General features: G+C 38.9%; 1 protein-coding gene across 3 annotated transcripts in view; it reads left to right on the top strand.

Moving 5' to 3' along the window:
- The window catches only part of TBC1D1 (TBC1 domain family member 1), a gene marked incomplete at both ends in the record, with an annotated part of 104,949 nt that overhangs the window by 65,057 nt on the left and 27,273 nt on the right, over positions 1-12,619 (top strand). Inside the window, 4 exons of one of the 3 annotated variants that reach the window (XM_081999582.1) lie at positions 1,239-1,489; positions 3,169-3,297; positions 5,672-5,791; positions 6,972-7,111. In XM_081999582.1, the coding sequence (XP_081855708.1) occupies positions 1,239-1,489; positions 3,169-3,297; positions 5,672-5,791; positions 6,972-7,111 (640 nt within the window). Of the gene's footprint in view, positions 1-1,238; positions 1,529-3,168; positions 3,298-5,671; positions 5,792-6,971; positions 7,112-12,619 lie in introns of all 3 variants that reach the window. The other 2 variants (XM_081999581.1, XM_081999583.1) reach the window with 2 other exon arrangements.

Raw genomic sequence — 12,619 nt, 5'->3', positions numbered from 1 at the left:
AGTACTCTGAGGGACGAATTGAACAAAGTAACTTCCCAGTTTACTCTGGTAACAGCGATTCAGAAATAAGATTAAGAAATAGCAGTCACATGTCAGTACAATGGTGATGTGTAGGATGCTGTTACCTGTAGATAACATCGGAGATGTTTCCGTACTTTTTGACAAGATGGGACTCATAGTACACCTGTGTTTCTGTTCTCCAGAAGTTTCAAGTTGCTTTCAGGCCTTTTGTTCTGTTCACCATGCTATAAAAGAGAGCAGTACAAATGGAGCTCCATTTGAATTAGAAATGCCTTGTACTGTATATGAACATATATTTTGTATGTAGATATCTTATCATGTGAGTCTGTATATGTGAAACAAACTATTATATAACAGCATCTGAATCTTGCAACAACGTGCAGCAAAACAAATGCAATTACCACACTGCTGATTCTAAGCTGCTTGGTTTCAGCCCTGAAAGAACATACTGTGAATGCAGGATTGCATTCATAAGAAACATAAAACTAAAACAAGAAGTTGAGTAGTGTTCCCCTTTGCGTGGTTAGAAAGCTTTTAGTCTGAATAAAACAATACAAATGAACAGCATAGAAGAAGCCAGTCTTCTTCCCTGGAGGCAGCCTAGTGCTCTGCGGACTTGGCTGCCGCTATTCTGCTCTACTGCCTAGATACCTACGGAGACCTGACTTCAGGTAATCAAGACTCTGCTCTTTCTGCTTATGTTTTTGAAAGAATGGCTGACTCTGCAGGAAACATGTGAGGTGGGGAATGAAGAAAAATGCATGGTTTTGGACTGAAACAGGCATCTAGTCATAGGATTAAAGCTCTTTGTGGGAATCTTTAGATAGACAAGAGTAATACTATGTTGTTTGATCGGGTGCTAAGTATCTAGCACTCTGAAATTCCATCCTTTTCATTGCTGTCACTCTTACCTAAACCTGACCCATCTGTTCTGTTCTGTCCCCATGGTTTCTGAGTAGTACTCAACATACTGTAAAATACAATTACTCTCAAAGTTACTTTTTCTCTGTAAAATGGAGACTGATTTGTTGACCTAAATTATTAATAACAAAGACTAAAACATCAAAGATTCTTTCTTTGAGCTATCATGATAAAAATGTGCAATTTTGAAGCAGGTCTCTGTGGAATGTGAATCCCACAGCCCCAGACATGGGACTGCAACCACAAAGATTGATTTTAAGCCCACGTATCGATAACCTTATTTTTTGTACCACCAGGAGCCACCATTGTGTGAAAAGGAGAAAGACAGACTTCCTACGCTTCCTACAGAAAACACTGTCAGGCCCAGTGGATCAGTGGGTGATCTCCCCAGCGACGCAGATGATTCTGCTGTTGAACAGTCTGTTACGTTACCTCAGCAAAGCTTTCGGAGGCGAGCAAACACACTGAGTCACTTGCCAACAGAAAGCCAGGAATCTCTGGCACCTGTTGAAATATCTCCATCTGTTCCCCAAAGGAAACTTATGAGGTATCACTCAGTGAGCACAGAGACTCCTCACAAAAGAAAGTAAGGCTTATTAAAAGCAGGCTATGATTTTGTTTGTTGAGGGCATATTTGGGGATGATAATTGCATACCAGGTATGTCCTCTTAATGGATAAGAAATGTATCGCAGCAGTGTGTCACTCTTTGGAGGTTTGTAGGTATTCTGTTTAAAAACACTTTTAGCCCTGTTTGCTCCATAGGGGTGAAAAAACATGAGATGTGTAGTTCACAGTATATGTCACAAAACTAAGTGTAAGCGCAACATTGGATTGCTCCTAAGGGTTTTGATTACATTTTTGCAAGCAATATTCATTAATATTTGTTGTTTTGATCTGCAAGCAGCATAAATAAATGCTACTTCTTGTTGTCTACTTTAGTGAAAAATCTATTAGCATTTGTGATGCTGAAAACCTTACTAGTTGATGAATTCTTATGTGACTTTAAAATAACACACAAAACTGACATAAATTGCCTAATTGTTGATAGAGGTGAAGTTCCTGTCTAGCTTTTCAGTGAGCCTGTGTAGAATTTACTCGCAAAAACAAGCTACTGCTTGCCTTCGTGCTAATATTCTTCAAGCTATCCTTCAAAAGTCTGCCTCTACATCTCTAAAGTCTCCTTTTAACTTTATGGCAGGTTTTTCCCTCCCTCTATCTGGCTTTTCCCAATTACTATGGAAACATTTCTGTCTGTAAGCTTCTGTTTTACTGCCAAAACTGCTCATTTACACAAGTTAGTAGGAAATCTGTATGTGTTCCAGCTCATTTTTCCCTGCAGGAGGCAGGGCAATAAACGAACATGCCTGAAATAGGTGATGACAGTGGAAAAAAAAAAAGACGATTATAGTATTTGAAAGGAAACAACCTGGGTTGCCTTTTTGTCCCTGCTTTGAACCTTTTTAATTCTACAATACTAGAATGTTTTTGTAGTGCAGTGTAGGACTTGTGTTGTTGGCCTGTTATCTTCATGAGAGTTGCCCTGATGCTTGTAGCTGCTTGTTCAATCAGTTCTTATCTTACTATAGGAATGCAGCTAGAAATCTAAGTATATTCTTAATTTCCTTGGTTATTTCTATTGTGTTTAATCATGTAGTTTTAGTATGACCTGAGTGTGTGCCTGCTCCCTCACATAAACCAAAAAGAAATCACTGTTCCTCCCTTTTCATAGCAACTGTACAGAACCAGGGGAAATTGAAAACTTAGAAGAAAAGTACACTTAAAGTTCTCAAAAATCACTGGAATGATAGTCTTTATGAGTGTTTTTGAACAGCTTACCTCAATTCATAAATGGTTTCAAAAGTGTATAAATAAATTCAATTCTTCATGTAGCATTTCAGTTCTCATCCATTCTCGATCATATGCCTGACTTTATCATAGAAACCAAAGGGAAGCACATATGAGGGGGAAGAAGAGGGTGTGCATGTTTGGGACTTTGCTGATTGGGTTAAAAAGTTGAGCCGCTTACTCATTAACTGTGAAAAACATAGGAAATGGCTCATTTGTATATGCCAGGTCCCTTTCAAAGATTAGAGAAAGGATTTCACTTCCCTCCCCCCACCACTTTCCTCTCTTACTGTGTTTTGTTTTTTGTGCTATCTCAACTCCATCGCTCTGGTTGGAATCCCACTATACGGTTTGAATGCATCTGTCGGCGAATCTAAAAGTTCTTCTGGTCAACTTGCACGTTCTCCTACTGTAGCTCGTCTTAATCCCTCGGCCTCTTCGCCCAACTTTTTTAAATACCTAAGGCATAATTCAAGTGGAGAACAAAGTGGGCATTTTGCACAAAAGAGGTGAGCTAGCACCTGTACATAGTTTGGGGTAGGGTTTGTTTTACCATGTCATAAATATGAAGCTCTATAGTGTAAATAATTAAAATAATTTAATATAGCCTGAAGGTGGTAGATTTTTATGGGATGGGGAACTTTTTAACTGCTCTACTACTGGATGTAGAGCTGCTACGTACATAACTTTTTGTTTCAATAAATAAAATTCTTTCAGACACATGGACACATGACTTTCTTTAGAGCCAGTTGCTCCAAAGCAACTTGTTGTTATGCAGCAGACAGCAGCACTGCTTAAATTGTATGAGGGATAAGTTGCCAAGAACCTGTGATCCAGCCCACTCTGTCTCTCCTGAATCATTCAGGTCTGTTCTGCTTTGTTCATGATAACACAGAAACATATTAATACTCTTTTGTGCCTGATATTAAAGGCAAATTGACTAAGTTAACTAAATGGGGCAAGAAATAGGAGGACTGTGGAAAGCGGACATAAAAACCCCCACAATCAACCAAAAACCACAAACAAAAAAACCCCACACCCCTGGCTCCCCCTAAAGCCCAAGAACAAACAAACAAACCCCCCCAACCCACCAGCTCATTTATTTGTCTTGCTTACTTTGAGCAATATCAAATGATACTTTTCTGTGCCTCCTTTCTTAGAGCAAAAATATGTATAGAGAACATTGAGAAAAGGACATTAACCCATCATTTCCCTGAGAACCTGAAACAAGTAGCTCCCTAAAAATCTTAATTGTGAAACCCCTTCTTAACCTCTTGAGCTAAAACTGATTATTTTAACTCAAAAGGCTAATGAGACCAAATGTTCTTGGAAGTGCTGTCAACAGCGCTGGCCATTGGCAAGCAATTTTTGTTGCTGCTTATTGTTTGTTTTTGTTCACTTGGGTGAAGGTTCCCTGTTTCCCCAAGATGCTGATTCTTCTGATCCTGAGAAAATACTGAGAACCTTGTTTCATCAGTTTCTTCAGTTGTATTTTCTGAGTACTAACTAGCATCTCTCTTAATTTAGCTTCACCTCAGAAGTATGGTATAGCTCAGGGAAGGGAATGTGAGTCTAAAATGTGCTCTTTACTCTTCATTTTAGTAAGATTTTCTTGAATCCTGAAGGTTAAATTCTCAAAAGTAGATTTTTCCAAGTAGATTTGGTAATGATTCTGCATGCACAGTAGCAACAACTTCTTCCTTTTCCCTGTCATGTAAGGGTGAATATACCATATGGAACCTCCAAGCAGCAAGACTGAAAACAGAAATTGGCAGGGATATCAAATGGGTTAATGAGTTTAAATCAGTAACATCAAACTGCCCAAGTTGATTGTAGTCTGTAAGTGAAATTGCCATGTAATGGTGATGGATTTACAATGCGATTGTAAGTGAAACCTGTTTGCAGGGCACACTGTGCAACAGCCTTATCTTCTTCATGCTCAGTACCATTTACTAAAGAACAGCTTCACTTCATACTAGTGATTATCCCAGAGTATTCCCCCGTCCCAGTCACATGTTCAGGAGGCAGTGCTAAATGCTATCCAGATATATCATTATGTTTTATTAGAAACAGCTCTTTCTTAAACTTAGTTTTTCAGGAGTAAATGTTCCTACTCATGCATTTTTGTGTACTCTTCTGAGAAAAGGTCTTCTAGTATCATCAGCCAAGTAATTTTCTATGTTTTCATTCCATGCAGAAACTTTTCGTTATGTGAATTGTTCTCACTTCCTTCTATTAACCTTCTTCTGAGTATGTTGGGGGTTGTTATTTTAAAAGAGCAAGCAGAATTATGTTAGCCAGAAGACTGGTGATGAAATTTGATAAGTGCTCCTGTCTGTTGCATAAATAGAGTCACAATCCTAAATTATCAGTCAGAAGGCTCAGCTTTTAACTTAAAAGTTCCAAGCTTGTCTGAATAAAACCCTGTTAATGCTTTACGAAACGGTTTTTGCCGAAGTTCAGTTTTTCATTTGCCAGCACAACGATGATTAGTGTCAGGTTTTCCTAACCTTTTCCCCCAAACTTAGTCAGTCATTGAAACTGATATTTAAGTAAATGTGCAATGATAAAGTCGGCGTCAGTTCTTATTAGATTAAAGGAATTTACTTGAAACATGCACTAAAAATCTTGGGATATAGCAAAGAATAACAACTTTACTGGAAGTACATTTATTTCTATTGGAACATTTTAGTTTGCCGAAACAAATACGTATTTCAAAGTAGCACTTTTTTAGCAATTTCAATTTTGACTTTGGTTTCCTTGATATTCAGACCTTCAGGATTTAGCTGCTTTTTGTTTGAAACTTAGCAGTATGTATTATTTTTATTCTGTGGATTTATACTTCTTTGTTCTAAACTATACTTTTCCCAACTGCACTCTCAGCATCTCCTACCGTACTGCCTTAAGGAAAAAGCTTCATTCTTCCTCTTCTGTGCCAAATTTCTTAAAATTTCTGGCTCCTGTAGATGAAAATAACACCTCTGACTTTAGGAGCACAACAAGGTAGGGTTCTCTCTTAAAGCCTGGGGGTAAAACTGTATTTTCAAAGGTTTCTTTGTCTGAAATATTTCAAATACTTCTCACACTTGCAAAACCTGATTTGTGCAACAGTTCGCTTGCATGTATTCTGCATGTGATTGCTGTCAAAAGGGTGGAGCTAGCCCAGACTCCCATTAAGATTGCAGAACTTAGCCATTTTGACGTTGTAATGGTCGTGCAACTTCCATCTGTGTACTTCTGTGATTATTCCTGCCAAAGGACTGCATTAGCAGTTTTCAGTTAAGAGGATATACATGGTTCATCCTCAGCAATGTCAGTGTCCTCAAATTGGAAGGAGAAGATGGCCTGTAAAATGCTCCTCCCAGTTGTTGCCAGAGCTATTTGGAGTTCTTTTATCCCTTTCAGCTTCAACAAAGACTCATGCAACCATTTAGCCAACAGCTGGAATAAAGCAATGAATAGTTTAAAGATGTAACGGGTGAAAGTTGTTAGTGGGACATTTAATAGGAAAACAGCATTGCTGTTCACTGTTCCATTTAATATTATGAATAAACACCTCTATATGTAGTTTGTGGATTACATCAAAGGAGTAATATCCAAGGTTCCTGGATACTGTTCGCAAGTTTTTTTTTTTCAGGTGGTGACTTGCGAACACAAAGGTTAAAAGTTTTGCTTCAAGTCTGTGTTGTGAAGATGTACTGGGTAATATAAATATATTACATACCCAGTTCACAGGAAGTTGGAAGTTTAGTTGGTGTTTATAAAGCTCCTTGATGTCTGCTGATAAAAGACAACAGCAGTTCTTTGTGTCTCCTATGAATAATTGCTAGATTTTGTGGATGGCATTTAAATAGTAGAATGGTAAAGATACACTATGGTGAATGTGTCGTGTTTAATACACTGTAGCGAAGAAAGCTGAAAGTTAATTAAAACAGCAGAAAGCAGATTGCATAGAGCTGCCAGCCCCTTTTGGTGAACCTAAGTGATGTTTGCAGCCTTGTAAAGCCGCTGCCACAAAGCAAGCTTCACCTACCTAACACGAAGAGCTTGACCCAGCATGTGCACAGCACACTGCACTCCTTAGTTGATGGTTTGTGTTACTGTATTCAGTGAAGACTGTGTCACTGTTACTAGCAGATTTGGATAACCTACTCACAAGTCATTCTGTGTTCTGCAATTTTAGCGACTACGAATCAAAACACAGCCAGCAAGCCATTGGCGTGGACAGCCCTGTAAGGACTCGACGGCATTCATGGAGGCAACAGATATTCCTACGAGTGGCAACCCCACAGAAAGCGTGTGATTCTCCCAGCCGATATGATGGTAAAGTCTGTATTTATTTTCTCCAATGGATGTTGTTAGTGGATGTAGTCTGTGACGTGTGGATCATTTTGTCTACTGAGTGGACATATTTGCCCGGTGCTCTGTTTGTACTCTTTGCAGTTTTCTACCTACTTTTTGGTCGTGCCAAGCTCATCAGCTGTTGAGTTTTTATTTTTCAGCTTCGTATGTAGCATAGTTCCGATTATGTCAAATTAACTAACCAGAGATGAAATTATTTTTATGTGTACCATTTTAATGAGTTCTGGGAAAAAAATGTATCGCCAAGTATTGCTCTGAAGAAAAGATGAAGCTTCTATGTCATCTTTCCATGCTGGAGTATAGAACTATGGACTAGAAAAACTCAGGCCTTGCAGAAAGAATTAAATTAAAGTTCTCTAGTGTGTACTTCTTACCAGACTGAATTTGACCTCAGGTATGCTGCTCCAGTCTGTGATTCTTTGCCACTTGAGGCATAGTTACCCACTGTTCTCATATTTATTTCCTGAAATTCTGTAGAGCTAAAGAACCACAGACTTGAGAAAAAAAATCACTGCACATGACCATGCAGGTGCATCGTTTTACACATCTCACTTTATGTGACCCAGATAGTAGAGCACATGCTGAGGCCAAGAATGTCTCAGAGAAGCTTGTGTCTGTAGAAAATGGTCTCTGGCTCACTGAAGTTTGACTCTCACAGCTTGAACTCTACAAGCTCTACCTTCTGATTGATCTCTAAGGCCATTGTATAAGAAAAAAGAAAAATTATAAGGGAACAGGAGGGAACAGTACTTTATAGTAAAGGTAGTAAAAAGTAACCATCTTAATGTCATGGAGACGTTTTTCTTGCATCTTAAAGAGAGACCTTGATTAACTGGACACCACACATAACAGAAGGGTTTCTGCCACTAATGCATTGCTTGCAACATGATTTGACTGACAATGGGGTAAGCTGTATACGGGCATAGATGCCTCTCAAATTTAGTGTACTTCAAGGTGAAGTGATGTCAAGAGCATGTTGTGTAAACATACATGTGAAATGCTTTCCTGTACTTCAAGGCAAATGAAGGAGCTGTTCAACCTCAGCTGTTCTGTGAAGCTACATTTTTTGCAGGTTTGATGCATCTTCTTGTGGCTGGAATAGTCTTACTTGTTTTTGAAAGCCACAAAACTTTCCCATATTAAATAGGAAAAAAAACCCCAAAACTAAAGTGCCTATCCAAGCATTTCCTCTGAGACATAATAGCTGCAAGATATAATCTTAACAACCTACAGCTGGATAAGCAGAATAGTTGGAGAAACAAGTGTGGCCAAAATGGAAAACAGGAAGTGCTATTAATAGGAGAAGCAATTTAAAATATCTGGCCTTTTTCTTCCCTCTTGTTTTCTTTTTCTGTTTTTGTTCCAATGTACATATTCAATTTATGAACAGAGGGAGAAAACTCAGAGTTTGTAGGGGGAGTTATTTATTACAAGTATTGTTTTTTTCCACAGTTGTGTGCATCTCCTGGAACATTTCTGTCAGTAAAGGATACTCACTCATGATCCAGTCTCTGTAGCCTTTAAGAGAGCTGTTGTACAGATGATCTTACATTTGACTCACCACCACAGTTAACTTAGTAACCTCTGTAGTTCCAAAGTAAATATAATTAGCTATTGTTCATCATCTTGTTCCTCATTCTTTCATCTACTTCCAAGGAGAAGCAGCACATGCAGTGGGGTTTATTGATTTGATGTTATCCATACTTTTTTTTTTTTAAAGGCTTTCTTGCTCTTTTTAGACTGATTTCCTTTGGAAACAGAATTTATGCAAAGAGCTTATGCATCATCAAAAGATCAATTTCAGCCAAATTGGACAGAGAGCAAAGAAGGTTTTAAAGATAATGTGTTTTGTCATGTTCTGCAAAAGTAAGCATGAAGAGAGGGAAACAAGGGAACATTCATGAGTTTCCCTTTATAGACTGTGACTCCACTGACCAATTTCTCTATTCAAATTCAATAGCCCACACACCATTCCAGGGTACTCTGCAGGAGAACAGTAAGAAAAAAGGCTATGGATTTTTTTGAAAGTTAGTAAGTCAGCCAACCAAGAAACCCACATCTTTGTGAGTCAGAGATGATAAAGTTTTTCAAGCTTAGTATAGGCTGCTTTACTAAACTTCGTATTAAACATAAAATCCACCAGTATGCCTGAACTACATGTTGATTTGACCACATGTGGGCAGGCACTGTCCACTGTCAACAGAAAGTGCTCTGTGGCTGTAGCTTCTTTGGGTTGTAATCAGTAAATATGCATGTGTAAGATGTCACAAGAAATAGTGACAACTTTAAGCTTTATACACACAGAAAGATCTAGATCCTGGCATTTGTGATTCCTTTTGTATAGGCACGTGACGAGCTGAATCTCAAGATGAATCATGTTCATGCCACTCTCTGTGTGGTTATCACAGCAGGATATTCACTAGAAGTTTAGGAAAAAAACCCCAAGCCAGAAAACTGGTATATAGCTTTTGCAGAAATTTTGAGCTTAATCTTATGAGGTGCTGAACTTGAGAGATGTCTGGGGTCCTGGATTTGCCCATGAAGCTGACAGCACTTTGAGATCCAATGTATTGCACTTCTGGATCCTTTACTACTTTAGGAGGTGCTCATAAGTAGTTTGAGCTAAAACTTCATTTCCTGTAGCTCAGTTGGAGAGAAAGGATTGCTGGCTGTGCTCTGGTGATTGCATCATGTATTACCAGGCAGAGACTACAGTTTGTTTCACAGACACCATTTTTTAAAAGGAGGGGTTTATGATATGTGAAGGAGAGTGTTAATTTCTTACTAGTTCAGGAGTAAAATGAAAAACAGTCCTAAATCAGTAGAGTTTAAAAAAAGTATTGCAAATAGATGCACTAGAAAGCCATTTATTCTTGCCAGTTGAGATTCCTGCCTTGCCTGACTGCTGGACTCAATCCAGCCACACTCAGGCAAGGTGAGCGCTCTGAGACAGCAGAAGGCTGGGGTACAGGAAACCATTACTTCTGGTTGTTATGGGAGCAATGTCCTATGTGCAGGCCCTCCTCCAGCCACCTCCTGCTTGTGGGTGCTGCTCCTTTCCCCTTTCCCCGCTGTTTTCCCTTGCTTCTGTACACAGCTTTACAATGAAGCACATTGGAGAAGCATTATGCAATTTGCTGCCTGGCAGAACAGCCGGGTGATCTCTGGTGAGCCTGAAGATGAGGCTGGTCTCCAGTTTGGAGATCTAGAATGGGTTTTCTGCATACGTGAAATGATCTGTAGAGATTTTTATTGCTTTCCATCTGGTAGCTGGAAGTTTGCAGGCTTGAATTGTGCCAGTTCTATTGTAGCAAGCTACGGTTCCAATGTCCAACCTCATCTCCTGCTGTTTGCCGCTTCCCATGGAGTGGTTGTGCTGCTGTGGGTGGTGTGGAGCACTGGGAGGCAGCGTTTCTCTCACCATGTATCTTGTCCTCTTGTGTCTCACAAGACGCACTCAGTGTCTTGTTCTCCGATATTTTTCTTTTCTTTTTTTTTTTTTTTTTTAATTTGTGGGGGTGGAATGAGTGTTGTATCCTGCAAAGCACAGAGATGGAAAAAGAGGAACAGAGTTCACTTACAAAATGGATCACACTTTGATCTGTTACAATACTATATTTCTTTTGAAAGAAGGTTTTCATTAATCTCTCTTTCTAAAGTTTTTTTGGGCTGTTTTCTATACATGAGTACACAAAATCCACTCTGGCTCTCCCACTCACTGTCTTAAACATTCTAAGTAATAAAAGTATTTCTTCAGTTCTTTGATTTTTACCTTTATACCTGCCCACTCTACTTGCAGCCAGATCTTCATACTTCTGCAGAGTCTCTCTAACAAGAGCCTCATTCTGTGGCTCTGCAAATGGTTTAGGACTTCCTAGTTCTCTGTCTTCACTGCTGAAAGGGTGAAGGGAACAACTTGGTGATCATTTGAAACCTGCTGAAGGATGGGCTCACTCAAAAAAGGTGATTGGTTTTCAGTTGGTTCAATTTCCTAGCCCCACTCACAGTATTACAAGCACGAGGCAGGCAGGGACGCGTCTCGGGAAGCTGAGGGTGGGTGCTCTTACCCTGCTCAGGAGCAGGACACACTTAGGTCAGTGCAGGGTGAACATGGAACTTCACCTTGCACTGCAGTGCAGCAGGATATTTGCAGACTTCTGTTCAGCATCTGCAAATCTCTGCAGTGGACTATTTTCACTACGATTTTTACATATTGGCTGTTCAGAATTGGTCATAGTGGGAGAACTATTTTGCAGATTGTCTGCAACTCCCAGCAGACTAAAGTCAAGTGCTAGATTTAAAGGGAGTATGAATAGTTTCTGAAAGAAATGGTGGGAAAGTGATGGTGCTTGTTGTGAGCTTTCTTGCTGCGGGAGGTGTGTTGGCAGTAGACAGCAAGATTTTTATAACGGCTGTGTCAGTTTTAGGTTGGAGAATGGGTGATTTGCTTTAAGGTGGGCAGTGAGGTGGAGTTACATGTTGAACAGTGAAAGAAGTTGCAATTCAGAGGAATGAGATGCTTGGTATTGCGTAGCAGTACTCAAAAAATAGGTTCAGATGAAAAAAGGAACTTTTGGCCAGAACAGCTACATAGTATTTTACAATTTGACTTGCAAAAAAAAATTATGTCTGAACGTACAGGAAAAAAAAACTTGATTCGCTCATTAAAATTAATTGAATTTCAGTCTCTGGCAGACAAAGATAGAAAACTGTTAAACCCTAAATGCTGAAGAAAAGTTTGCATTTGAAGAACTGTTACTGTTATTAACCAGTTATAGTTAGCACCTACCTATCTGTGTATGTGCTTACCAGTGAGAATTATATCTCTTCCATTATTTAAGCAAATATATTTTCAAAATAATTTTGTAGTAGTATTGCAAATACTGTAAGCTGGGGCTTTAGCATTCTATACTTAGGATGTTTATGTGGGGTAAATTATTTGTAATGTGTCCTCCAATATTATTAACTAATGAATAGTTTTATAAATGCTGTAATAAAGCTAGTTTGTTAGAGTTGATTACTCAGTTCTGTCCCTCTCAGTTGATTTGCAGCATAGGTGCTTGGCTGTAAGCAGCAAGTACCACATATAATGTGTGACAGCCTCTGTGCCCATTGAAATATCAGGGCATTCATTTCTCAGGGCTTGGTAATTATTAGTCAATGGGGTGAATTTGGAGGTATTGATTACTTTTTAAGAAGCTCTTGGCTTTAAAAGAAAAGCCAAACTCTAAAGCATCTCTCAGAGCTGATTTTAATCAGTTGTACAGAAATACACAATTTTTCAAGAATTTCTCATTCAGCCATTTCCTTAAATTGTATGTCAGACTAGAAGAACTTGTTGCTTCTTGTGATTCTAGATCTGAAGCTTTCTGGCAACAAAAGGCTCCTAGTGACATTACCACGTTGATTATGAAGTCAAATATTACAGAGATCTGTGTCAAATAATAGGAATATTATATCCTTGGTTAT

Source organism: Phaethon aethereus (genome assembly GCF_964289735.1).
Source record: "Phaethon aethereus genome assembly, chromosome: 4".
Lineage (NCBI taxonomy): Eukaryota > Metazoa > Chordata > Aves > Phaethontiformes > Phaethontidae > Phaethon > Phaethon aethereus.
Note: the sequence above shows the minus strand (reverse complement) of the source record. Positions and strands in the feature narration are given on the sequence as shown.